This window comes from Apteryx mantelli, chromosome 1 (assembly GCF_036417845.1).
Source record: "Apteryx mantelli isolate bAptMan1 chromosome 1, bAptMan1.hap1, whole genome shotgun sequence".
In the NCBI taxonomy this organism is placed as follows: Eukaryota; Metazoa; Chordata; class Aves; order Apterygiformes; family Apterygidae; genus Apteryx; species Apteryx mantelli.
The window spans coordinates 132,608,886-132,636,809 of NC_089978.1; the positions used below are offsets into that span (position 1 = coordinate 132,608,886).

General features: G+C 46.8%; 1 protein-coding gene across 2 annotated transcripts; it reads right to left on the reverse strand.

Moving 5' to 3' along the window:
* Positions 1–44: 44 nt before the first annotated feature.
* On the reverse strand, positions 45–27,865 carry HGD (homogentisate 1,2-dioxygenase). 2 transcript variants are annotated; one of them, XM_013958172.2, is made up of 14 exons: positions 27,682–27,865; positions 20,998–21,069; positions 18,332–18,420; positions 16,331–16,436; positions 12,108–12,167; positions 11,216–11,307; positions 10,503–10,537; positions 8,895–8,974; positions 8,532–8,631; positions 5,872–5,996; positions 5,116–5,220; positions 2,994–3,120; positions 990–1,171; positions 45–392 (listed from the first exon to the last, which is right to left on the reverse strand). In XM_013958172.2, exons 1-14 carry the CDS (start codon positions 27,694–27,696, stop codon positions 261–263), a joined length of 1,320 nt encoding a protein of 439 aa, XP_013813626.2. In that variant the 5' UTR covers positions 27,697–27,865; the 3' UTR covers positions 45–260. The 2 variants fall into 2 exon arrangements, with proteins under 2 accessions (XP_013813626.2, XP_013813627.2); XM_013958173.2 differs by lacking the exon at positions 5,116–5,220.
* Positions 27,866–27,924: the final 59 nt, after the last annotated feature.

Below are 27,924 nucleotides of genomic sequence, written 5' to 3' on the forward strand. Positions count from 1 at the left end.
TGGCATGGTGAGAGCCATACAAGTATTTCAGCTTCAGTGTGTCACAAGGAAAGCTTTAATTGGATACATGAAAACTAAGAATAGTGGTGTTTTTTACCACATTTCAAGTTACATAGGCATGATCTTTTTAGTTACTCAATGGCTGCTGGAATTACCATTCTGTACTGGAGCTCTCTGTGTTGCCTGAGTTGACTACCCCAGCACATGTAAGTGTACTGGATTTCCCTGTCTTCCTTCATGCATTGCAAGCAACTATTTCTTTACTTGCAGTTAGGATTGAAATGGCTTTTCAGAGGTTCCCAGCACTTGTAGTAGTTTTTATCTAGGCGGTTGGAGGTCTTGAGGCCCCATTTGGTAACAGCCAAACTGAAGGAAGATTCGAACATGAAGGCCTGTTGGGAAAAGAAAGGTACATTAGGGCAGGAGAGAGAGAGAGATTTTAAGTTCAGGCAAGGTGGCTCTTCCTCTAACCTGCTCAACCCAGGGGGAGAAAACAATTCCCAGCAGAGATCGTGAAAGCTCTTGAGAGCTGGCATTGCAATACTGATATCAATTAGGTCTCTGATATGACTTTGGAACTCCGTCCACATCTAGTAAAGCCATGTTGTTCCAAGAGCTCTGGCACAGGGCCGGTTGACGATCATCATTATTATATTTTAGGGGTTAGGGAGAGGAGGACAGTCAGGGGTTTCACTTCTTTGTCTGTAGGCTAAGGTAAAAATTAACTTAATCAGCAAGAAAATTCCTAGCTCCCTTCTCAGGCATCAATTTATGTAGGCAGATGATCAAAGCTGCCTGGTGTCTCATACCTCCAAGGACGCTCCTGGGAACTGAAAAGTGTTGATCAATAAGGGGTGTGAATACTGCAACAGTTTGGTTCGAGTACTTATCCAACTTGACAGCAAGAAGCTAGACTATTCTTTGAGAGTCCCACAGTGGCAGCAGACTGTGCTGTATACAAAATCTTACTGTCTTCCTTGGGTTCTTACCATAGTTCCTTCTGCAACCCTCTCAGGCTCCAGCTTGGCTTTGCTTGCCTTCTCAAAACAGTCAGCATCTGGCCCATGAGGAGTCATCATGCTGTGCAAGCTGGCCCCTCCAGGCTGGAAGCCTTCTTCCTTTGCTTCATAGTGGCCTCTGATGAGCCCCATGAATTCACTCATGCAGTTCCCTGTGGGAGCAGGCAAAGAGAAGAAGTTGCAATGCATGCAATTTGAAGGCATTGCAGCTGGACCATGAGCTCCTTGTAACTCACAGTATATGGAGTGGGCAGTATATGGAGTGGAGGTTCCTAAGCAGTGTCTCACAAGAGAAGACATCAGTGACCTATAGGCAATGCTTGTAAAGCTGGGCTACATACAAGTTTTATTCCACTCAGTTATCTGGATTCAGAAATTAGGAGCTCCCTAATGAAGAGACGCGCTGGTGTTGGTAGACCTGTGTTTTTCCTACTACTTGGAGCTATGTAAGTATTTAAACTGCATATAGGCTGCATAAAGCCTGACGTGATATTTACAGGCTTTGATTTGAATTCTTAAGGCCCTGGAAAGGAAGTTCAGTATAATTATCTCTGTGTTACATGCACTGAGGCACAAAATGGAGAAGTGAAAGGCTGCAACCTAGTCAACAGTCCTAGATATGAAATTGTTTTGCTCCATATTTTTCTACCACCTCCAGTTCAACCAGGCACTTTAGTATCTTATGAGTTAGATTCACCCATTATCTACTTAGTTCTCAAGAGCCACTATATATTCAATGACAGGGAGCCAAATTATGTCCTTCCCTGAGGAAAAATACTATAAGTAGACCCACTGAAACCAATGGAGTAATATACCACTAAGTTGTCTAAAGATGGCTAAATCTAATCATCCAGTTCTTATTAAGTTATACTCCTTGTAGAGGAAACACTTTAACAACTGCCATCCCAATCTTTCAGCCTTGGTAGACCTGATGTGACTAAACAATACGGCAACTTTATGCTTAGTAGTCTTTTTTTTTTGCAAAATCAGGACATGCTTCTGTAGCTATGTTAAATATAGCCCTTTTTAACCACTAGTTCAGTCTTCATTAAGTACAGTTCAGGGTCTGAAATATTTAACAACAAAACTAATTTAGCTCAAAGCACAGTTGCCCTATATATGTATGCAAACATCATTAATTTTCATCCTAAACTGTCAGCATCTCATGTAAGACTGGGTTGTTATGGATTTTTTCATCAAACTCGCTCATGTACAGTGCTTGGAGCACTCAGAACGAGGAGCAGACTGTAAGAGCTTCATCACCTGTGTGCCATTACCATGGTAAAGATGTGTCACATGACTCATAATATTGCTTAGGAAGAATGGGTTGGTCAGTAAAAAAACAGCTTGGGAAATTTTCGGACCACCACTTCTGTATACATATTCACCCTTGTGGGCAAAGCTAAAGCAGCATGAAAAACTGTGACTCAGAGTGCACTGAAGGGCACCGCTGTGCACCCGGTGACAGAGTGGGAGAAGGACTCAGGAGATCCAGTTCAGTCCTTTGTTGTAACTGATCTCACCCCGTGAGTGTCCTTGGGCAACTCTATGGCTCCCTGTCCTGCTCTCCACCTGTGATGTAGTGTTTTCCTTTCTTCTGCTCTCTATCTACATATTCTAATGGGATACTAAGAAATTTATGGCTGGATGACAGGACAATTTCTGATGTGTCTGTGCAATGCACAGTTCAATATGCATTTGATCTCTGCAGGAGCCCCTTGAGTAGAGACACATCCATCTATGTAGCCACAAACAGCCCATCACCTCTCAGTTTTCCTAAGACACTGTAAATAGGAATGGCTTTAGTTTTGCTCCTTTTCCAAGGAGGACTCACTGACTCCAAGAAACTGAGTTTAACTGTGCCAAGAGCAACAAACAGCTTCTTCCCTGTGCAACCTCACCAAAAAAAAAAAATGGAGGCTTGTTTTTCCTGCACGCCTGTACTCAAGCAAAAGCAATAAACAGCAAACATACTGTGGTAGTAGGGTGGCCGGAAGGTGTTGTTAGCTACCCCCCATCGGGGGGGGAATATGACAAAGTCAGCTAGCGCCACTCCAGGACGGGCAGACTTGGCTGTCAGGACAGTGAAAATAGAAGGATCCTGAAAAAAACAAAGTGAATAGCATGAAACAGAGAAGGGCTCAGAACTGCCTGCTCAGGTTATCCTGCCGGTAAACCTGAATACCGCAGCCTCTCCTTTGCCAAAACACTTTTACACCCTGCACCTGATGGTGTGGGTGAGATCTGTGACTGTGTGTGAGACCACTCAGCATCTTGAACATGGGGGCAAGAGATGAGACTGGCTGGTTCTTCTTTTGGCTGCCCTCAGAGAGTCTTCCCTGCACCTGGTCTTGACTTCCTCAGAGTCCAGGACACAAACTCAGGTGAGGGACTGCCCTGAACCTGAATTGCTTCCTCCTCCTTGCCCAAAGAGGATACTGGCATCAATCCTGCAGCTCGTCTCCTCTCCTTGCCACACTGGAGAGGCCAGTTGGAAGAGAGTGAGACTCACAGACAGAAGAAGAGGAGGTATAAGTGGTGGAAAGATCTCTCCATGCCAGCTCTGTCAGAACAAGAGGCAATGGACACCACCTAGAACATGGGAAATTCTGTTTAAAGACAAGAAAAAACCTTTTTCCTGTGAGGGTGGTCAAACACTGGAACAGGTTGCCCAGGGAGATTGTGGAGTCTCCATCCTTGGAGATACTCATAAGCCATCTGGACACGGCCCTGAGCAACCAGCTCTAGTTGACCATCCTCCGAGCTGTTGGTCTGGACAATGTCCAGAGGTCCCTGCCAGCCTTGGCAATTCTGCGGTGATTCTGTGGACAGATGCGGCCCGGAGAGCAACACTGGCCAGGAGCCTGGCATGCCTGTGTCTTGGAGCCATGCTGGGAAGGAGGCCCAGTCAAGGCAACTGTGGGGAGGTGGTGAGTGTTGGATCTTCAGATGGGCTTGGCACCTGTTTCAGAACTGGATACTGCTGGTGGAGGGGGGCAGTGAGGAAGTGTCAGGGTATGAAGAAGCAAACAGTGTGCAGTAATAATAGTCCTTGGCCTTTCCCTACTTTTTTCGTTCTGAGGGTCTCAAGTTAGTTTGCTTTCTCTCCCTTTTCTCCTCTGAATGGGTCAAAATTACTTCCCCCTTGAGTAGAGGAGGAAGCTGAGAGACAGAGCAAATGTGACTCGCTTGGGATTCAAGAGTGAGATGTTGCAGTTCCAGGAGCATTGTCTCCAGTACTCCTCTGAGGTGATACCTCTTTCTTAGCATGTTACAGAGAACAGGAATATTCTACTTTAGGAATTTAGCCTCATAGTCCCTGTTAGTTTGCAAACAGGGTGAAGAAAGTACAGAGAAACTATGACTTGCTTCAAGGATTTTGGAGGTCTGTTGTCCAGTAAACTGATTTTCTGGGCTTTAATTCCAAAACTGTTCTTCTCCTGGCAGGCTTTTCTGGAGTTTGAACAACACTTTCTGTTGATTGTCTCACTAGAAATGCTCCAGTCTCCTTGCACATCCCCTTGCAGAAGCAATGCCAAGAGATGGCGTAGCTGTGGGCACATCTCCCACTGGGCTGGTTTCCTCATTAGGAGAGCTGCTCACATTGATTTTGGCTTTTGTTATTTTCCATGAGATCTAGAAATTATTGCACTGAAAGCTGCCAACTCTTCAAAAACGGTTCCAGTCCTGGTCTCACAGGAACGAGGGGAAGGAGTTTGTACAGTTGTAAGAGATAAATCAAGACAAGAATTTGAAGCAAAAAGTCTCAGAGAAACTGAGAACTCAGAGACATCTGAGTTGCTTGGTGTATGTTGGCTTCAGTATTCAGCCCTCCTTGAGGGCACAGAAATTCTGTGCTGAACTGCATAAAGCTGTTTAATAAGCTGGTTCACCTCCAGTTATGTCAATTTAGGAGGGTGTATTAACCCACAAAAGCTTGGTTTGGGCCCAGAGAAAAAAGCTTAAGGGTTTTCACACAATTTCTTACAGGACAATGTATTTTTTAACAGGTGATGAGCCCTTGGAGCTCAGGATGAGTTTTGATCCGATGGTATCCACAAAGCATTGCCTTGCTTTGCACAGCTCCAGAACTTACCGCATGGTCAAAAGCAACAGCATTAATGACCATAAAGTTATCCAAATTGTATTTGTATGGTGTGTAGTTCCCATGCCAGGCTACAACATTGAAGGGGGAGAAATCCTATCAAAGCAATAAGAACAGAGACAGAAGATTATGATACAGACCTCTCCAACATGTTGCACATATACAGGGCACTCCCCTTTCTCAAATTAAAAATAGGTTTAGCGCTGGTAAGAAGCACACTGACAGCTTGGAGCATGAAGCCAGTTAGCCATAGCCCAGCACTGTGAGGACATGGTTTTCCTCACCATGGTTTTCCACTCGCTGAGCCTCAGTCTTCCCTCTAGAGATGGGAGCGGGTTCAGTCTCCAAAGGCTGCTGACTGTACAGACTGTGCATGAACAAGGCTGACTGCAACACTGGCTCTCTAGTAACGAAACCCCAGGTTTTTGCAGCAGCCCCAGCTACTCTTCTCTACTCTGCCACTAGAAAGATGTGGAAAGCATGAGGCAAAGACTTTCACTGAGTCTTTGGGTCAATCAAACTTTTACAAATATCTTTTCCATGCTGAGGAGCCACAGCTGGAAAGATGAATAAGCTTACGAGGCAAGGGCTTGGTGCTGCTGGACCACTAGGTTTGGCAGCAGCAGGCCAGATCTGTGGCCAGTGATCAAAAACTGAGACTGTGCACGCCAGTGGAGCTGTATATCCTATGTCATGCTCTGCCAGTCACTGCGCTTTAGTGTTATCTGTCCTCCCTGATGTCCTTACCTGCTGGGCTGCAAACAGCTTGCCCTGGTACTTGCTGATCACTGTGTAGCCCCCTGGCACTTGGCGATCCTCATACCATGCAACAGGCACCAAGAAATCCCGAGGGTTAGCCAGACCGTTGGCTCCTAGGAGAGAAAGAAAAAAAACAAGGTCTTTGGGCAACCTGCTAATGAGGTGCGAGGCTGTTGCAATTTCCTGGCTTTGTGGGTGTCCTTCTGTGTTTTGAACGACCTTCTCATTGCTTCTCAGCCCACCACAAAACCTAAAATATTCATGTGCTTTCGCTCCTATGAGGAGGTAATTGTAATACATCCTAGCATTTAAGACCATGTTCCCCTCATGTGACTAAGACTGATGTCCCCTAGTTTCTTTCTGAACAAGATTAATACTTCATCCTCAATGTAACAATTGGGAATTAAGCAAAAAAAAGAAGGTTGAATTGCTCTCTATTCCTGGACAATCTGCTGGTTGGACATTTAGCCATGCAGAAATTGTGAGACATGTCATGAGGGACGCTAATACATTTCTGTATGCTTGGAAGAAAGTAATAAAATAAGGCTGGTGATACTTACAGAGTCCGGTCATATTGTGGGGCTAGTTAGTGCAAGGAGTGCTTTTTCAAAGTGCAAGGCACCATACAGGTGCTAAAGCATTCTTCTTCTCATTAGTATTATTGTTACAAAGTGCTTTGAATTTCTCAGACAAAAATGCAAGACCTTACTACCTGCTGCTAAGGTTTAACAGTCAGTGCTTTCCTCCAGCTGTCATTTTTCAAGTAGAAAGTGAAGTCAGAATAAAGTAAGAATGAAATACAAAGGATCTTGGTCTCTGAGGGGAAGATGGTAGGTGGTGAGAAGAGGAGCTCTCATAATTACCAGCTCCTGAAAAGGTTTACAGGCAAGTGCACTCATTTTCTTTTCTCCAGAAAGTAAATGTTATTATAGATTCCTGCTTTGTGGAGACTGGGGGGGGGGGGGGGGGGGGGGAGGGGAGGGAACCTTCCAAGGGTGCCTGAAAAACTAGCTAATGGGAAAACTTCTTACAAATAGGCAGGTGTAACAATATCAATAACCAAGTGGAGCAGGCACAGAATGTAGCAACTGGATGAAGAGAGAGTATCTCAGCTTGCTAAAGGGAAAGCTGCTGAAAAAATCACCTTTGACTCAGTGTGGAAGGGGAGAGCACTGTTCGCCCAGGAGAGATACTTGAGCAGGGCCCAATTAAATGACTTCAGGTTGGGTCCATTTCTGCCCGGAAGAACAGCCAGCTTCAGGTTCACTACTGCTGTGAGACATTTGCAAAACCCTCTGAATGCAGATGGGCCATGCCAAACATGTTACTGATTTGTAATATTTATTTGATTTCCTTCAAGCATGGCTCATCTTTTAGATCTCACTGAGGGCTACAAAAAAGCCCAGTCTGGGGGGAAAAGCAATAGAAATGAAAACAAAATAACTCCCCAAAACGCTGGTCTGAAAGTGTAGAAATATTAGTTAGCGATGCAGATTTTTTAGCTGTTATAAGAAAAGTGAAACTGCACTGAGACTATCTTAGTAGCAGGAACCAGGACAATGTAGTAGGAGGCGTTTTCTTAGCAAGAGGTGTATGGAAACAAGTACTTTGGGGATGAGAAAGGTGAGAAAACCTTAGAGTTGAACACCTCAGTGTTGGCTAGGAAGTCACAGCAGTGAGGGTGGGACAGCCTCAGATGAAGTTCAGGTGCATTTCACTGTTGCAATACCTCTGTCATGGCAGCAAGAGACGGTCTCTTCCCAATCTGTGACAGCGTGCAGAAGGGAAAGCTGCTAGCAGAGAGGAGCTGTGATTTATGAGGGAGTTAGACCTGTGCTCACTGAAAGCAGATTCATTCTGCCAGTACCAAACATGGAGATGTGAACGTGTTGCTGATCTGAGTCCTATGCTGCTCATTTTTTTGATCTCTAATTTTCCAGGGAGAACAGCAGCTGACACTTCCTCCCTCCTTCCTCCCTTTTTTATAATAGAGAAGAAGATAAAGGAAAACATGGTTTAGCAACTATAGCTAGTTTAGCAATTTTTTCAAGTTCCCTTCCAGAAAGGAAAGTTTCATACACCATTGTTGTTCATGATTGAGTGTTTACATGCTTTAATTAGGTATGGTCTCTCTGTGGACAGCAGCGAGTTTCTCAGGTTACACAGGCTAACACTGGTTTGTGCACACATGTGGGCATTTTTTCTCTGGCATTTTACATGGCTTTCCCATTGCACCATGACTCAGGCTGTGCATTAGAAAGCAGAGTCCAGCCATTGGAGCAATGAGGGGAAAAAACACTTGATAAATTCTAAAATGAGGGTTTGAAAATGTTGTCTCTGAACTCTGCCTTTCCTTTTTCCATGTAAATGCTCTCCAGTTACTTCAGATTATGCCCTATCCATAAGTAATAAGCATCAATGATGGGCTTTTGGAGTTTCTTTTGGTATGAGTAGGTACAGAGCCAGCAGACTGGGACTCCCATCCTGGAAGGGAGAGAGAAAATGGAAAAGGTGGTGGAAGAGAAATGGTCCCTTTGGTCCCAGGGGAATATAGGGATGACTAAACCATTGCATTTTTTCAGTTTTTGGCTTGCAGTTCCTCACTCTATCCCTGTGAAATTCACAGTAGGTCGGAGGGAAATGGTTACCGATGGGTCCCAGGTCAGGCAGCTCAAAGTGTGCGCCGTACACCTCCAGGATGTAGCCTCTGGTCTCGCCAAACACCTCCACACTGAAACGCATTCCTTGCTGGAGTAAGGAGAAAAATAAAACAGACACCAAGATCATCTCAGGACTTTGCTGACAAATCAAGAAGAGCTGCATGCAGGAGCTAGACACTCTGTGGCTTTGTGAGCTGGATGCAGGGACTGATCTAAGCAAGCAGCTCTCAGATCACCTCAGAGCTGCATTTATCCAGCCCTCAGAGCTCACCAGAGGCTGTTCAAAGCTCAGGTTTCAGCAGCTTGCTCCACAGTCAGGCTCCAAAGCCACAGGCAAGGCTGTGCCCTCACCTGGATTACACAGATCTCATTGGGCTCCACCAACAGCTTCCCAAACTCAGTTGTGATGAGCAGTTTCCCCTGCTGAGGCACTGTGGGGACAAAATGTAGGTAGAGGCAACTGAAGCAACAGACGCACTGACAAGGGGTTTCTGGCTGGGGTTTCCGGCGCTGGAAGCAGCAGCTTGAATGCCATCCTCCTTCTGCTGGGAGGGCAAGCAGGCTCCCAGGCAGCACCTGCTGGAAGTGCTTCAGGCCCTTTCTGCCCTACTTCAGAGCAGCACAGTGTCAGGAAGGGCTGCTCCCTGCTCTCTCTCGCACACAGCCTTTCAGCAGAGGTGCCTGCACTGCGCAGAGAGCATTTAGACCGGCTGCATGGTCCTCCGATCACAGCAGGTGCCTCTCTCTCCTTTGTTCCACTGCAAAATGTCCCCCGTACCCAGACCTGTCATATCTTTCAAACTGAGTGTGAGGACCGGCCCTCCCTCACATCATGTTCCCTTGCCGTAGAGTTTGCCTCACTCCCATCTGCAATGAGGTGCTGCCCCAGGACCTCTGGGGCCAGACCCCGCCAGATGGTGGATCAACCTGCTCCATGCAGCTCATGGGTGGCCAGAGCAAAAGCTCTGGTGTTTTTCTGCATCCAGGGAAATGCCTTGCTAGAAGGCACAGTCTAGCACATAGTTTAGTGCCATTAAGCCCAGCTAAATGGGACTTGATATATTTGGGGCTGTACCTGTCCATCTCATGATCTTCACATAAAATGGTGCATGTACCTGTCCTTGTCATGCTGCAGTATTGTGAGATGTCTGGGAATAACTAATTCTCTTTGCCGCCTGAGGGTAGAAATAATGCTTCACTTATGTTCACATTGTTTTCCATGACTGCCCTGGTGCGGGACAGCTCACATTTTGACTTGACAAACCAGCAGATTTGCAAAACCTGTCTTAGTGCTTTTACCTCATGGTAGTGAGAGCTGAACAAGTACAATTAAATATTTATTTTATGGGAGAAATGTTTTTTACTGGTGAGCCCAAGGTATTTCTGTCCATCAGTCAAGAAAGATTCAAGGAAAAATCAGGCTCTCAGTCTTCTAACACTGGTCAGAATATCTTTCAGCATGTCTGCATTTCATGTGCCAACCTCAACACTTTTCATGGCACTCATCACAGTTGCCTGAGGCTGGGGGAATGCAGGAGCTAAACTGCCTTGCCAAATAGTCTTGGATTGAAGCAATGAAGGCATCTAGCTGTGAGCTGTTCAGTAATCCTAAGGCTTATGTTTTCCAGAAAACCTCCCCAGTGTGTCCAATACCAATCTGCCACACTAAGAAAAATCTCTGAACACCTTGCCAAGGAACCTGGGTCACTTTTCAAAAACAAAGTTCAGTCCTGGCATAGACATATGTCCTCTGAGCTGCGTGAGGGAGATGGAATGGGTCCAACAGCTCAGCTGGTGCCAAACCATCGAATTTGGATGGCACAAGAGTGAAGCCAATCCTCTTCTCCAAATCCTTGCAGCTGACTGTAGGGGCCAAGTTCTGGAGGAACAAAGGGGCAGGCAGGTGGCAACCCACATACACCCTCATGGGGGGAATGAAAAGCCAAAGCATCTACTTACCAATCAGGAAGTCACCATCTGAATTATAAAAGCATCTAAAGAGAAAGAAGAACGGTGAGTTCAAGGTCTCATAAACCCCAGGCATTTGCACACTCTACAGACTATCACAAAGAGTCTTTGGGGCTGAGAGACTGACATGGCAGAGATGTCTCCTTCAGCACCAGCAATGGTCAGTGAATGCGACATATGGGCGGGTGCAAAGGAAGCAAGGAGTTTTAATGGGCACAGCTTGAAGCAGGACCTCCTCCGAGCTCTGCCAAATCCTTGTCTTTGTGACCTTGGGTGAATCAGTCTTTGCAAACTGGGGAATAGGCTGACTCCCCTGCCAACTGCTGCAAGGAGCTAGTGATGCCCCTGAGATGCTGTGTGCATACTCAGTGGTCTTCCTCTCCTCAGGACAACTCTGGACCCTGGAACAAGAACACCTCAATCTAGCCCATCCCCTCTTGCTGCATCTCCATGTCCAGCTCCCTCCCCTCTCTCGGTGGCTCCCCACCCATTCACCCAATACTTAGCACTGGAGCATGACCTGCTTTACAAACACCTGCTGGCCAAGCGCTTCACCTGCATGCGCAAGAACACAGGGACATAGACCGAGTGTTACTGGCAGAGCAGTCAGCACGCACTATCCATGGGAAGCCCATTTTCCTGGCCTGTACGCTTGCAGGCACCAGCCCAGGAAAGCCCAAACCTCCAACATACCACTCACTGACCTGTCAAGCATGGAGGTGTTGCAGACAAAGATATGGATGGCGATGCCATTGCGTCCTCGGGGCTCGCCAGCACCACACAAGGTGTGCAGTCCCTGGAGACCAACCCACAACATCTAGAGTGAGCGACGCACATCTGGGCAGAGAGCAGCCCCCTTTCCTCCCTTCAGCCCACTTCTTTGCTGGGGCTCACTCCCCTCTCCCTGCTCCCTGTACTGCTACCAGCCTTTCCATGCACAGCCTTTGTCCAAATATGTTGTTGGCTTCTCTTTAACATCTTAAGGGATTCTTAGAAATCCGTGTAAGCTGGTGATTTTCAGCCCACGGTCTAGGAAGACCTGGGGGTTGGGGCCATTTTGAAAAGTAAAGAAATAAGTCAAATCCACTGTCAGCTGATCGAAATCTGGGATCCTCCCCCTCTCCCCTCCTGCAAATGCACTGCAAATCAAGAGGTGTAAGAATCACTGCTGTTCACTGAACTTTGAGCATCCTCCAAAGTGCACCTGCTGCCAGACCATGTTGCTTTTTTTAAGGTTCCCTGTGATGGTGTGAATATGCAAAACTATGGGGAAGTGGAAAGCCTCCGGGCCTGGCAGGAAGGAGAGGAGCCTGCATCCTCCTCCCAAGGTTGGGTACTTGGCTTGCAGGAGGCTGCCTGCTCCAGCATGTGGGGCTGGACAGTGCCTCTGTGCCTGCGTCACTGCGGGCTGCGATAACTTTTCGTTACCACCCTTGCACAGGCTGAGTCAGAGCCCTAAGCAATGCCATTAACCCTCATGATCCCGGACACGTCCCAGCCTCAGTTTCCCCTCAGCAAACTTCGCAGTATTCACATCTAAACCCTGGGGAGCAACGAAGGTGGAGGATGCCAGGCAGCTCAGGCCTCCTGACTTACGCTCACGAAGTCCAGCTTATTCTGGGAGACTTTGGGGATCTCGAAAGGTTTCCACCGCAGCTAGATTCCAGTGAATCAAAAGCAAGAAAGAAACAGCAGTGGTTATAGCGCAAATGATGAAATGGGAAAAGAAATCAGACCCCAACCCCTCACTTCCCTGCTCTCTGCTAACTCAGGTGGCTTTCCTCTTCATGAGTATATTTTGATTTATGCAGCTTTTTCCTTTTGAAGCATGATTTTGTAGAATAATTAGTTGGCCTGTGTGGTGTCAAGGTTAAAATAAAAAAACTGTCTCTTCCTCTATTACTAACAACATTGTTGAGAGCGGAGAATTTCAAATGAGCTGGCTTTCCACAACCAAATTTCCACGGGCCTGTGCTTTACTCTGTGCTGGATGATTCATTCCCTTCATGACCCGAGCATAACACTTCTTCTTGCTCCACCTTATTTTCCCCATATCCAAAGCACACCTATCTATATCTACATAACAGGGTGCTGCGAGCTGCACTAATTAATTCTTGCAAAGCCTGTAGAGATCCTCAGACAGAAGGTGTCAGAAGAGTCCAAAGTATTTATTACTGTTAATGTCATAATCAGTACCTCTTCACAGTTGTTGGGAATGAGGTGCTGCAGCTGAGTGCCTACCATGGGAAGGGTTTTGGTGCAAACTAGCCCAAACACCTGCAGTCATCGGGATGTGTTTGGGTCACAGCCAGATCTCATTGCCAGCAGCCGTGAGAAACATCCCCTGCATTAATATGATTTACCCCAGACTGAAGTGTCTGTAACTCAGAGCACCCACAGAATTCTGTCTTACTTTTAACTACGTGGCCTGGAAGCTCTTGCACTGTTTTTAGGCTGGTTTCCTGAGAAAACAAGGCTTACAGGACTCTGAGTACATGTGTGTATCTGCCCTACCCAATAATTTTGAACTCTGTGGAAAAATTTTAGCTAAAGTTGAGAGGGGTTTAAAGATGAACTAAATTCCCCTAAGTCTCATGAAAGCAGCTGACTGTCTAAAAAGTTGAGTTTTGCTCACCCGCACCTCCATGCACACCAAAGGACAGCTGCGGCGTGAGCCTGCCTTGTCTCAGAGACCATCATGCAGAAGCAGCCAGGATCAGGGAGCTCTGCTCAGGGAGTCTGGCTGCTCACAGAAATACTCTGTTTTTCAAAGTAAAATCAAACCACAGGGCCCAAATGACTTGTCAGGGTCTCCTCGAGAGCCGGCCTCAGGACAAAACAGAAATACAGCTGCGCTGGACCCAGAGAACACATTGGTGAGTAACGCCAAGCAAAACAGGGCTCATCGCTAATTCATCCACTGTGCCCCAGGCCTGGCACCACCACTTGGCCCTCCTCGTTCTGCTCTCCAGAGCTGTCTGCTTCTGAAGGGTGTCCCACTGCAGGAACCCAGCAGCAGGTCCCCTTCGCCTGGGCCAGCTGTGCTGCTCGTCCCCTCCTCCCACCGGTCCCTGCACGCAGGGAGGCAGAACTTGTGCTTCTTTACATTTTTTTTTTAAGTGGGTCTTGGCAAGCAGTGCAAAAACAGTGTGAGTGAAAGACTTGTGAATTGCCCTGGTATATACCAAGCCTTGGAGAGTCTTAAGGATCAAAGGAGGAGGAGGAGTTTAAAGGATCATGGCTGGAGGCCTCTGTGAAGGAGAAAGGACAGTCTGGTGGTTAAAGCACACAGCTGGGACATCAATTTTCAGGCTCACCAGGCCACCTCTGTGATTGCATGGACCGTGGCACTTCAAACTGTGCTTCTTTCTTGATAAAATGGGAATGAGTAGTTCCTGTTTCACTGTTTCATAGTGTAAGTGGGGCTCAAAGCTTATTTTCTGAAGGTCATGGAGTGCTTTGAAGGAAGGGGCAAGAGAGAGCTGGAGAAGGGCACAGGTATTATTTGCTTATTAACTATACAATCCACAGCTGGGATGAAGGATGAGCTAAGAGTTCACACAAACCCAGCCAGGAACTGGCATGTGCTGTGACCAGGAAAAAGGCTGGGAGTGATGAAGGAGATGGCAACCCAGGCTCCGCTGTGCACCAAGCCGTTTGCTGCTGGGGAGAGGCACATTTGCCTCATGAAGAGACCTGAGTGGATCAGTACTGGTGCTTGCTCAGGGTCAAACTGCTCAGATGTCAGGCAGAGAGGAAGAGGCTGCTGGAAGAGTTGCTTGTTCTGGAAGGGGATGCCAAGTGCACCTGCCAGTAGGTCAGATATGACCCTTGTGAGGTATTTACACATACCAGATGAGCCAGTAAAATAATGATGAACCTCAATTTTGGCTTTTTAACTTCTTCAAAGCATGTTTTCCTTTGTTTTTGTGCCTGCCAAGACAATCACCCAAATACGAACCCAGAGTAAATGCAAAGTATGGCCAGAATAAGTTCTTGAGTCTGCTGCCACTCAGCAGTGTGAACTTCCCTGTCTCCTGTTTATCAGCATGACAGCTGTGAAGGCCAATGATGACCTTTCTATATGAACTATTCATCTGCTGATTGCTTTAAGCCTCCAGAGCTGTGAATTGGGAACCACTGACAGAAAGAACACACAGAAGGAAGGAGAGAGAAGACCCAGAAGACAGTAGAGAGAGGGAGAGAACAGGGAAAAGAAGAGAAATAAATGTCAGGTATAAAGATGGCCTAAAGGGGAGCAAATTTTTCTCACTGAGGAATATCAAAGATGATAATAAGTCTACAGATTAAATAATAAGTATAGTGCAGTTCCCACATAACAGCTTCATTTTCACTTTGGTCTCTGTGGAAACCTCTGCAGCCCTCATTACTGCTGAACAAGGAGAGTGGGAAATCAATGTATAATCCAGACCATTGATCATAGCTGAAAATGGCATCTGGCTCCCTCTCCTCCGAAGGATTTGCAAGCTTCTGGGCCACTGCTGGGCTTTGTGCTCCGTTTGGTGCGTCTTTGTTGTGTTTGGCTCTCTCGGACATAAGAACACAAGAATGAGAGCACTGAGCTGGAAAAAAAGTCCATAATATCCAACAGCAGCCAGCCGTGGGTGCTTAAAATGGAAAAACTTATATTGTTATTTCCCTGGTATATTCTGCCAGACTCCAGTGATCTGTGGCCCTCCTGAGATATGGTACCTCCGTGTTTGGTATTACTTAACAGGTTTTCTCTCTCCACATTTGTCCAATCACTTTCTGAACCCACATAAACCCTTAGCGTTCACAACATCCTGTGACAACAACTTCCATAGTTTTTGTGCTTTGTGAAGGAAGCCCTCCTTCTTTTTTGAATTTGCCATTAATCAGGGCTATTCACTTTCCCTCTGCCCCTCAGGCGTAGCTTCCCTCAGTCATCTCTTTCCCAGGCTGGAGAGCTTTCTTCTGCTTCATCATTTCTTGTATGGATGCCCCTCGCATGGCTAGTCTCTTAGGTAGCAGATGTACTGCATGTAAATGGCCTGTCATGCTCGAGAGACGGGCACCTTGGAAATACCATAATCACAGATAACCATAATCTTAGATGCAGGCTATGAAAGGGCATCAGGGATGGATGAGGTGATAACAGAAGTCACTGGAGCTTCATTTGACATGGAGCACCAAAGACACCTAAATACGAGCCTGTCACTGCTCCTCAGTGAGTGACCGGAAAACATATTCCAGTAGAAGTGGGAAAATATTTAGACAAATGGCAAGACTGTCAGAAAGCTGAAAATTAGCTAATGATGATGCATCAAAGGGCAAAACCTGAGAGGAGCTAAAACCAATGAACATGAGATTATGCTGAGAGGAGAATGGCAGGAGGAAAGAGCCAGATTAGCAAAGCCAAATGTTCTGGGGCTGGCAGGGAAGAAATCATGATTAAAGATGATGGCGAGGCCATAAGAGAGGAAGACAAATGCCATGTCTCTGCGTGACTCTCTAGAATGAAGCTTGATTTCCCGTGAGGGCTGCAGAGAAGCAGGCTGGAAGCCAGCAGCCTCTCTGGAAGCCCGGGAAGGGAGGGGATGGATAGCAGAGACGTGCTGCTGCTCTGCCTGCCGGGCCGGGGCATGATGCAGGGCAAATGGGACATGGAGAGGATGCAGTTATTAAACACACTTTTGGGATTTAACTCAACTAGAATTTGGCTACAGCAGATAGATGCTTGCAGCCACACAAATGGTGCATCTTCCTATTGCATGTTAGCTGTAAAACCCATGACAGAGTATAACAAGGCTGGCCAGGCTGCTTTCCAACATGGCTACCTGGTTGGGGTCAGGCTCAATGTCATCCCAGTTGTGTGTCAAGTGGCCCTCTTCAAGAGGCTGGAAGGGTTTGTGGCAGACAGATGGGAGGATCCGATACAGCCAGCTAGAAAGAAGGAAAAGACTTGGATTTGGCTGGGGAAGAGCTTAAATTGTCTGAATGACTACTGGCTGATTTAACTCCTCAAGATGTGAATGAAATTCACATTAACAGCAACTAAACCAAAAGGTATGTTAAATATCAAACATATTTCACAGCTAGAGACTTCCAGAGAGATATGGATTTTTTTCTAGGCTCTGAGTACACATAGGAAAACCAGCTGTTACATATAGGTAGATGTCTACATATATATTTCTATATAATTACATGCATGCACACAGACATATAGATACACATATATATATACACATACACACACACACACACATATATATGTGTATACATATTAAATAAAAAGACAAAGCTTTACCTGTGGCTGAAACACAGCTCTCTCTGAGGTGGAGGACAAGGGCTATTTAACCAGAGCTACAAAGCTGTTCAGAGAAGGCAGGGAAGAGCACAGTGTCTAAATGAAAGCCCAGAGGAGCTTTCAGGAGACAGCAGATCACAGCCAGCATTTGCGTTTGGATGAGTTACTGAAAGTAGCATCCTATGCTTGGCTGATTGCGCGAATAGAAGCGTCGGTGAGCCCAGGCAGTGAAGACCAGCGTTTTAGGTATGACACTTCCTAACACTGTGTGGGCCACCTGTGACTCTGTCACTCTCTGGAATTCTTTCTAGAGGTCTCTGTCCAAGCACTGGCCCTGCTCAAGCTGTAAGATCTGCTAGTCCCTGGCCTGGTGTGATTTAACTGCTGGGTTTGCTGAGTGGCCTGTTACTAAGCTCGGGCCACTTTTCCTTGAGGCCAAGTGCGGCAGCAGAGCCACTGCGGCCTCCTGGCTCTGTCAGTTTGGGTCACCAGCCATCGCAGAGCCATTCACTGTCCTGCAGCAAGGGTCAAAGTGAGGGGAAATGGTCTGGGCTATTCTGCCACCCCTCTAAAGAGGGAAATGCAACAATGCCTTGGGTCAGCATACGTGGATTTCTGCACTATTGCTCTCCTTCCTTTCTGTTCCTTATGCCTGTTACTACAGCCCCTGCTTTCCCTCTCCGCACCCGGCATCACAGCCAGCACACCCGCTTCATGTACACCCACCACTGAGCCAGAAGGGCTTTTAACCAGGCAGGAGAGCAGAGGTAAGCATGAAAGCCTGAGCTAGTCAGGGCTGCCAAAGCCTCTGATGTGTTAACGGTGTTGGTTGCAGTTTGGCTGGGTGGGTGGGAGAGGGGAGGAGGCAGCTCTCCCTGGAGAGCTGGAAAATTTCCATCAAGGACATCTTCATGCAGCAAACAATGATTCATCCCCTTTCCCACGCACAGCGAGAGCTGGCATCAGCCCAGCGAGCAGAGCACTGCTAGGCAGCTCAGATGATGCATTTGCCTTTCACTTGAAGGAACAACAGAAAGGACAGAAAAGCCTCTGTGGGAAAAGCAAAATGATAAACCCATCTTCTGCACTCAGATAATGGCCAGAGCAAGATGACTGAGATGGAGCAGTGCAGGTCATTTGCTTTGGAGTGGAACAAGCTGTCTCCAGCATCTGCTGGGACGGCGCAGTAGTGAGTGGCGTGCCAGGGGCAGGTGCTGGCTTGAGCTGCTTGGCCACTGCAAAATGGGTGCAGCACAAGCTAGCCCTCACCAGCCCTGACCAGAGGGCAGGGCTGCTCCTGCAGTGAGGGAAGAGTCATGCTTCAAGGCATATTTCTGACACTGTCAGTCAGGTGGTTATGAGTGCCAGCTCCAGTGGTGAAGTATTTTGAATGTGTCCACTCAATGTTCCCAACCGACCAGGACTGCAGAAAAGGCTGGTTGCATGGAGCCAGCTTGTCCATCGCTCCCTGCCGCTTGCTCCCTCCACACACACATCACCTGGTCACTGCCGGGGGTCAGTGTTACAGTACCTTCTCTTATTTGTGGGCCGGGGACAGGTGAAAGCAGAGCCCGAGAGCTGTTCTGCATACAGGCCATATGGGCAGACTTGCGGGTTATTCTGAATTGGAAAGAAAAATAAAGAATGAGACACAACAGCACAGGTTTCAGCTCTCAAGCCCCCAGCAGGGAACTGCCCTAGGCACCTGGTAGCTTAATGCCACGAGGTGGAGTGCATCCTTGCGACTGCATGGTCTGCTCCGCAGCCCAGGCAGTGACATTTTCCTACTTTCATGAGGCTTAGATAGCCAGCAGGTATCAGCCAGACCCTGAAACCTATTCCCACACACAAGAGCTTCAAGAGGTGCCCTAAGGAATCGGCAGAGCCAAGAGCAGATACACCAGCTGCTGGAGCAATCCGTAAAGGGCAGCGTTTGGGAGCATCTGTGAAAGGAACATGTGGGCAAAGGGAATTAATAACAAAGCTTACAGAATACAAAGCCAGTTATTAAGCACACCTTTTAGAGACCAGATATCCAGAGGGGCTGCTCTAGCGGGGAGAAGCATCATGTTTCTCCGTCTTTTGCAGAGAGCTGATAAGGACTCCCACCCTACAGAAGCTGCGTGTTTGCTTTTTCCCTCTAACATGCTGACCCTCCCCTTCCCACCCTGCCTTCTGCCTAGAGGAAAGGTGCCCAGAGCAGACATTTCCATGGTGTAACGCTGCCTTCTGCCAATGCTGCTGGTTACCCACGAGCGGGAGTGATTTGTGTGGGGTCTTTGCTTTTCTGAAGGGCTTCTGGGCAATGAAGTTCCTTCTCTGGAGCACAAAGGACGTGCTTTCCCCTTTGCAGAGCCATGGGTGTGGACTAGCACAGGTTTAACAGCTCTTATGAGTTTATAACTTCTCAGAGAAGAGCAGCTAAACATTTTGATCTAAGTTGGCCAGTATCTATCCGAGACCAGCAAGAAGCAAAGGCATCCAAGTACAGGGGGAAATGCCCCGGTGGGCATCCGGCACTTGCTGTCCCAGCTCCCCCTTGCAGGGCTCAGTTTAGCATCCTGCAATCCTGCCGCAGCAGAGCAGATCAGCCACCCATGCAGTATCAAACACTGCCTAGGCAGGTGAGTGTAAGGAAGAGGTAAAACCCTCATAATGTGCATAGCTTTCCAGCTCTCCAACTTTATCTTGTCAGTGCAGGTATGCAGTGAAGCAGGGGGATCAGTGAAGCAGGGGGAGTGCCAGCCTTACAAATACTGCAGAGGGGAAAGGATCCACTCTCGGGACTGGAGATTTTTTTGTCTCACTCATTCTCAGATTTTCTATTAACTCTTTTGTCACTGAGTCCAAACTCTGTCTACATAAGGGTACCTCAACTGGGAACTGGAGGACTCCATTTAATTTACATGTACTAGTATGAATTTCGGATGCCCTCACCCTATGGTGGTGTTGTCTTGGGAAATTACAGATTGCAGCCTGCAAGGAGAACACTTTGGCCTGAGGCTGGAGCACTGCCTGTTCAGTTTGGCAGTCACTGCTATCGATCTCCCGGTTACAAGGTGTCTCTTTCATATATCTTTTCTCTACCCATCTGCTATAGCCATTCTCAGAAATGAGACTCTGCATTAGTGTCTGATCCAGCATAGCAATTTCTCTTTCTCGTGGGTATACCGTAGACTGTAATGCAGACCTAGGGGACCTATATACATATTTAACTCATCCTGGTCTTGTGTGTTACTCTACATACTGGCATCCTTCAAGTAAAACGTCAAAACTGGGGACATACAAAAACTCAGGAAATGCTATGGGTGAAGTTCTCTGTTTAACCTTAGTTCTGCATGCCTGTTTGCACAAATGATGAAGAGCTGACTTGCACCAAGGGAAATCATTAAGTGAGCATAAAATGCTGCCATCCAAATCTAAGGGATTACACAATATTCAAGGGAGGGCACAATCAACCTCACAGAATTTATGCTGTTATAAAGTAGACCAACATAAAGGGGGTGAGACAGTTTCAATTCTTCAATGGTTCATTCTCATATCTGTGGACTGAATGGATAGCATCAAGGGGGTGGTGATTCCCTTCTTTAAAACTAAACAAACCAACATAATTTATTGTAATCTAATATGTTTGCAACTATTTACTTTTAACAATAAAACTGTCAGTTTATTGCTGCATGCATTCCTGTCCCCTCCTTACAGAGAAGCTGCTGTCCTGTCACAGGCTTATGCTCCAGCTTATTCAAAATCAATTCCTATAGAAATCCTGAAAGTCAAGTCCTCTGTGTGAGCACCATCTCTCTGCCAAGCTGTACACTTCTACTCCAATTTATTCTGGTGCTAGAGCCAATTGTGCTAGAGCCAATTGCTTCATTCCCAACATGGCTGAGCCATTTTTATTCCAAAATCCTTTCTGAAAAAAATGCTACTGAGCAGAAGTAAGTCAGGATAGCCTCAACTCCCAAGGTGAAACTTGGAAGTTCTCAAAGAACTTGAGAACAGATAGTCTGAATGGAAATCTTTAATTCTGATTTTTGCCAGCATCTTAATATTCTAGTCCTGCATAAAGAAGGCTCCTGAATATTTTTGTGGTGGCAGAGAAAAGAATGGAAATGTTTTCAGACAAAAAGAAACACAGGGAACAGATATTCACTCTACTTCATGACATGTAAAATAACACATTAAAGAATTTGGTACCTGTCCCTCTGGTAAAGCTCCAGGGCAGCGTGGATCCTCAGAAACGTGTTCATTTCCAAATCCCGACATGTACTGTAAAATAAACCCCACAAACACACCAGTGATTTAAAACACAAGCAAAACCTCCCCAAACAATCCAGCCCTTCCCCAAGTTTTTTCCAGACCCTTTGTATGCACTAAGACTTGCTCAGGTGATCTACTTGTTTATCTCCATGGACCATTTTCACAGGTCCGCAGTGTGAGACTGCCTTCGTTAGCTAACCACGTGCTTAACTGGGAAAAACAGACAGGATTTCCTATTCTATTAAATCTGCAGGTACGTGTTGATCACATTTTGCACCAATTTAGAAGCCTGCCAAATAACATATATATAATATGACTCAAGAACAGCAGGGTGATGTATAGGAGAAAGAAGTATGAACCAATATTATGGAGGCATGCTAGCCACCGTCAAAGTCAAAACTGCTACCAATTTAAAAGTGGATTTCTTTAATGTTCTAAAGTCTACAGACTGTCTTGTAAATGAGTGCCCTGAGTCATGGCCCTCAGATACTTAGGGATTGAAACTGGGAGCCATTTGATTGTAGGGTTCTTGTGATACATCTTGTAATACATCCCCACAATCACCAGGAAAAAGATCAGGATTTAGTCAGGATGAGGGGGAAAGGAAACTCTGCTGGGACTTAAACTATGTCACTGATTTGCCCTAAACTAATATCACCCAGTTGGGCTTGAACTCTGCCGCCATGACAGCAAGCAACAATTAAACCATTACCAGGTTATAATTCAGTCCTCTAAGGCAATGCCCACCTGACAGACACATATGTGGAAGGAACAGATCTGTGTGCTCTCCTAGGACTGCTCTGCCTATATCTGCTGTGGGAGAGCAGGGCTAAAAGCTGCAAGGACACCAGAGTCTGCAGCCCCCAGCTCTGCATTGCTGAGAAAAGCCCCACAGTAAGTCTGAGACACAAGAGGGAAGAAGGTGTAACAGAGAGCTCAACTTTGCATTGAAATGTAAATATAGTCCCTTCACATCCTATAGAAAGGCATGAAGCAGCTCCATTGAACTCTGCATGAACGCAGAGGTACTTTGGCAATGATCCATGGGTTCAGTGTCAAGGCCTGGAGACAGAGTTAAATATTAATGTTTCCCTCTGTCAATTGCAAGAGTGTCTGGGCTGCTTGTCTGACTTAATGCAGCAGAGCTGGGATCGCAAAGCCCGGGAGCCCCGACACTTGGGCTTATATACACTCATATGCGCTACTCATGTAGCCTACAGCTATGCCTACGTAGCTACACCACTGCCATACTCCTGCACCAACACAACTAACCCCAGGTTCAAGCACTGACAAAACACAGCAAATGCCAGTCACCCTCACATCAGTGTGCTGTAACATGTAGGGAGGACAGACGTCGTGTAAACAGGGGTGAGGGAGTTTCAGCACCATGCCAAGGCCTCCGGCACTTGCATGCTGGGTTGGGCAGCTGCCCTTTGGGACTGAAAAATGCTAAAGGGGTCTTGCCTGCAGGCTGAAGTCTGTTAGAAAAGTCCATGCATTCCCAGAGGGACCGAGACTGGCTGAAGCCCTGCTTGGCCCAAACCTGAAAACATCTTGGTTTCAGTAGGTTAAAAGAGGATATTGCTCTCCTCCTTCTTACAAATGAATATACATTGCTAGGACTGTGCTTTCTACAGTGTTCTGCAAGAAGCATATTGATATGCAAAGCAGCAGGTCACCTAAGCAGCCTTGACAAGTGTATTGTACTGGAGCTTTTCTTTTTCTTTCTTTCTTTCTTTCTTTAGTTCTTTCTTTTTTTTTCTTTTTTTTTAACGGAAATGCAGCAATATCTGATGGGACTGCAGCAGTTCCAGAATTAACCAAGCCCTCCTCGCTGCATTTGCCTTTGCCAACAACTAAAGGTGGTGGCAGCATTAGCTTGCACAACAGCCTTGGTGAAAAGGCAGAGGGAGGAAAGGGGGAAGAAGAGGAGGGAGGTTATTCTTATTTTCTCAAGGCCCAGATGGCAAGGCCTGGCAGGCTCTGCCATCGGCACAGCAGGGAGAGGGTTAATGCAACATGCCTGCTGCTTTGCCAAATATGCATACCTGCAAAATGTTCTGAATTAAAGCTGGTGGAGAGGGGGAAGGGGACGGTATGTGGTTCTTTGGCAACACAGTTTGCATATCTGGCACCCTGGGTATGCTCCACAGCCGCCCCGTGCCATGGTGCTGAGAGCAAGAGCAGTGCAGGAGGAGTCAAGGAGGACAGATGCTTCACACTGCACCAAGTTTGTGCTTTAAAAAGCCCATCACCTAGCCTTCAGGCTAAAAAGCCAGTGATCTGCATAGCTGACCTGCCCCGGCCACTGCATCCCGATTAGCCTCCCCCCAGATCCCCTTTGCTACTGCTTGCTGCAATAAGGGAAGGAAAAAAATCAGCAAGCAGTTTGTCCTGGCAGCTCCTTCATGCAGCACGTTTGTGCTGCACTGCACCTTGTCCAGCCCGAATCAGGTGGCTCTTGAGAGCTCAGGGCTGCAGACACATTTCCTCCAGGCTGGACAGACAGCTGCAGGGAGGGAGCTGCAGGGAGCTCAGCGAGCTGAGCCGGGGAGGAGCTGGTGTTTGGGAGAGGGTCACATCTTGCACTGCAGGAGCTCTGCACTGCCGTGCCCACCTCACCGCTGGGAACCAGGCTAGGGGAAAGCTGCTGCATCACTGTTTGGTCACATCAGTTTTCCCTGCTAAGAAAAAAAAAATCCTCAGGTAACTGCATTGAGAGCTGGGGGAAAAAAAAAAGACACTTCCCTCTCATTGGCAGGGCTGTAGCTGAGGGAGGGGAGGAATTGTCCTATCAGTGATTTATTGGACTGAGTTGGGCTCCAAGGTTTTGCTTGGTTGTTTGGCATGGGTTTTCTCATTCATTTGCTTTATTTTGTCTTTCCCTATGGAACACCTCAGAAAGACTCATCTCTTCTTTAATCCCTTAGAGGTCAGTTCAAAACACTACTTGATCTGCCAAAAAATCCCACACCAGCACTCCTGCATAAACATAGAGCTGGTGAGCTAAAGCCTTATTTGAATGTTCATGTTATGGTCGGGGGGGTTGTGTTTGTTTGGTTTTTGTTTTTCCAAAAATCAGTGCTGTCGAGTGATAAAAATGTGAAAGGACTCAGACGCTTCAGCGTGAGGGAGAGCCAGTGCTCAGCTACAGCTCTGAACACAGCTCATGCAGACTGCAACTAAAATGATGAGTGTTGTGTGACTACTGTAGGGGCTTTTCCAGCAAAGCTGGTGGGTTCACCTGGTCCTAACGAACAACTTCCCTCATTTGCTGTCTTCACAGAGCAGGCACAGCTGCCAGGCCAGCCATCCTCTCCCCACGCCAGCAGGAGGGGGCACTGGGAGATGCTGGGGCATGGCGCTTGGTCGTTTGTCCTGGTGGTGCTTCATTCTTCAGGATGCTCTCCCAGCACCTCTCATGACCTCTGCGGTTGTGGGCTGGTCTGGAGCAATGGCACAAGAACCAAGTGCCCCATGTGCCTTCTCCCTGGTGACCCTCTGAGCACACATATCCCGGCTTTCCGCTCACTTTGCACACCATGATCCTGAGTCAGGTCACAGGAGGCCTTCTCGCTTTGGTGGGCCCCAGCAGACGTGGGAAACTCTGCCTGCTCAGGTTTGCTGGTGGAACTGGCACCCACGGTGCAGCATCTTTCTAAAAGATGCTGGAAAGCTGAAAATTAACCCTTCTTTTCCATGACATGAAACAGGATTTTTAGGCCAAAGTGACCTCTCTTTAGGTCTCTGTTTCATCTCCATGACTCCTAGCAATATTCTGAACAGCTCCAGGTCAGGTAGGTTGATGAGGGACTATTTTGGGTAACTGAACAGATGCTTTCTCTGTAAAACAAAAAGTTCTCTATGGTCCTTTGTTTTCACTTCTGCTTTTAATTATTATTTCTAATATTTTGTTCATGATCCTGTAGCTTTTTATGTAAATGGGATCTTAGGAATTCATCTGATTACACTTTGTATTTGTTTTGTCATTTTTCAATAAAAAGGGAGAGAGAAAAGCCCAGCACAGTGTAAAAAGCTCAGCAAAGCTCATCGACTGGAATAACTGGGATGCAATCCCAGTGCTCTCAATGGGTGCTCTCAATGGATGTCATGCCTTGGCCTATGAACCATAACCTTTTGCTCACCAGATTAGAAAGCAGGCATGGGAAAAATGCATTTGAAGTCTGAACACATAGACTGCAATATAATTAAGGCCCTTCTTCAAACACTGCATAATATGTTTCTCTATCAGCTACTGCTGCAGTTTACAGAAGAACAACAGCCATTCATATCAGCCAAAAGCATGGCACATTGCATCAGCTCAGATTAGTCGACACAAGAGCATCTAACACAACCTGCAAAATCAAGGAAATGAAAATACGAGGCCACAGACAAGGCAGGCCTGTGTGGGGCTCCACAGCCACCTGGCAGCATAGAAAAAAAGCTTTGATGACAGGTACTGCACCCTAATCTTAACTCTGCCCCATGGGGTTGCAGGACTCCAGGTAAAGCCTATGGCCATTGGCTATGGCTGTCATGGCATTGCAGAGTTTATGAACATCGCTGGCAGAAGCTGACAGGCACTCAACTGCTGGGAGAGGAGCAAGTGGATAGATCACCCTTAACAAGCTGATCTTGGGCTGTTTTAGTATTTGAGTTTCTGATTGGTGGAGGGAACTTGCTTCTTTGAAAAGCTCAGGGGAACCAAAGCCTCCAGGGAAGTCCCCAGCCAGTTCAAGAGTGCCAATTTGGGACCGGCCAGTCACTTTGCCTTGCTTCAAGACAGGATAAACATCTTGAGGTACCTGGATGGCATTTTTCTCAACTATTGTCTACTCAAGCGGCTAAGGGGGGGAGTCACTGGCAACAGACCTGGTACATCCTTGTGGACAACTCTGTGCCCCTCTCCACTCAATGTGCAGCCACTGACAAAATGGCCAACAAGGTGCAAGGGTTTCTAGGAAGGAAGTGGAGACCAAGACAGAAAATATTGTCATGGCCATGACAGAAAGCACTAGGCCACTCATCTGAAGTGATACAAGACTGGGCTGTCTCACTGCTGAAAGAGGACAGTGAAAGCTTAGGGAGATTCAGAGATGGCAAGGAAGAGGCACAGGAAATTTTATTATATGAGGAAGGATGGAAAAGACAGGACTATTCAGAGATGAGTAAGAAGACATATAAGAATGCTGTATAAAATAATGAATGCTTCCGAAGAAAGTGAAAGAACACTTCTGTTTAGTCACACAAGAAAAAGGGGTATTCAATGAGACAAAAAGGCAGCAAGTTTAAAATCAATACAAGCAAGTCCTTTTCCTCACATCCATCATAAGCCAGTGGAAGCCATTGCTAAATGATAGTCTTGGGTCATAAAGGATGGGAAGTACATGTGTATGTGTGTGTGTATGCATATACATATGTGTGTGTGTGTGTGTGTGTGCATATGTTTGTAATTATACATACAACCGCACACATTTTTATATATACACATGCATATATATCAGAAATATCCAGAACTTGACAAAGTCTTAAAAACAATGGCAACTCCAAAGTCTGGCATGGGCAGAGCTGTATCAGCTCTTGACACCCACAGCAGTTGTGGGAGGAGATGGTGCCATTCCTGCCTGCAACAACATTATTCATGCATCCCCATGACACAGGGGTGACTGACCCCCACTGCTAAGGCAGCAAGGTGCTGATGGCAATCTTTATGTTTCTGTGAATAAATAATAAAACAATAACCTCCTGCCCTTGTTTCAGAACTCCCCCATGCTTGACAGCAGACTCTGAGAAAACGCAGAGGGGAACGTTCCCATTGGCTGCCCTGTTGCACAAACAGGGAGGGCTGGAGCTTGGAGGAGAAGGCATGACTTGTCCGAGGGAAACGGTGCTAGAGCCAGATTTGGAGCCCGAGTATCCCAACTTGCTGTGCCCTGCTCTATCCCCCTGGCAAGGCATTTCCAAGAATGCCAGGAATTCCCACAGCAAAGCTAGTGCTCATGCCTGGGGTTGCTGGGAAAGTTCCCAGTGAAGGTTGCAACAGCTGCACAGATGTTACAAGCCAGATCTCATAGGCTGAGGGGGAAACACCCCCCTGGCAGCCAGAGCAGAAGGAGGGAGGTGTACAGAGAGAGGAGAGAAGAACAAATATCGTGCTGAAAAGCTCTTGAAATGGGACAGCCTGATCAAGAATGATTTCAAAAGGATGAAAAGAGAGATTTAAAAACCTATTCAAATGAAATTCAGCAAAAGCCTTTATCCCAAGAGAGCTTTAAACACACCTTGAAACACAGAGGAGAGGCACATTAAAACTAAATGAAATAGTCGTGCTGTATCTGGCCAAAAAAATGATACCAGCCCAAACCTGAACCCGACACCTCACTTTTAACCTGACAATTTTCTGCCAGCTCATTCTGACCAATCTCCCTCCACAGGGACCACTTTCTCCCCACATATTCAGTGCCTCATTGCAGGTAAATTCCACCAAACACCCGAAGAGCTTGGTGGAAAAGTAACTGTCTTCCAGTAATGAAGCGAAGGTACAGAGGTGTTGAGAAGGGGTGTTTTCCACATGCAGTCCCACACCCAGCGTTCACAGCTCGCAGGTGCCTTGTCCCTTACCTTCAACCCAGGCATCTCCTCCTGGTTCCTTTGTCACTCTGAGCAGATGCAAACCCCAAGTAGGTATTTGGCCAAAATGATCCGTTGTTGCCTTCTTCAAACAAATGCTTCTAGCTGATACTTTTTGGGTGACAGGAGCTGCATGGACCAAACCAGACTGATTGCAAACTGACTGTGCCGTAAGTGAGAAAGTCCAAAGGAGTTTTCAAACTGTTTACTCAGCCCAGTCTGCGTTTAACCAGA

Excerpts from the sequence above, each read along its gene's own strand:
- HGD (XM_013958172.2), bottom strand. Across the intron at positions 16,437-18,331 it reads CGGCCCACAAATAAGAGAAG|CTGGCTGTATCGGATCCTCC; the intron begins GTACTGTAACAC and ends CCTTCTTTCTAG. Across the intron at positions 5,997-8,531 it reads GCCTGACCTGGGACCCATCG|GAGCCAACGGTCTGGCTAAC; the intron begins GTAACCATTTCC and ends TTTCTCTCCTAG.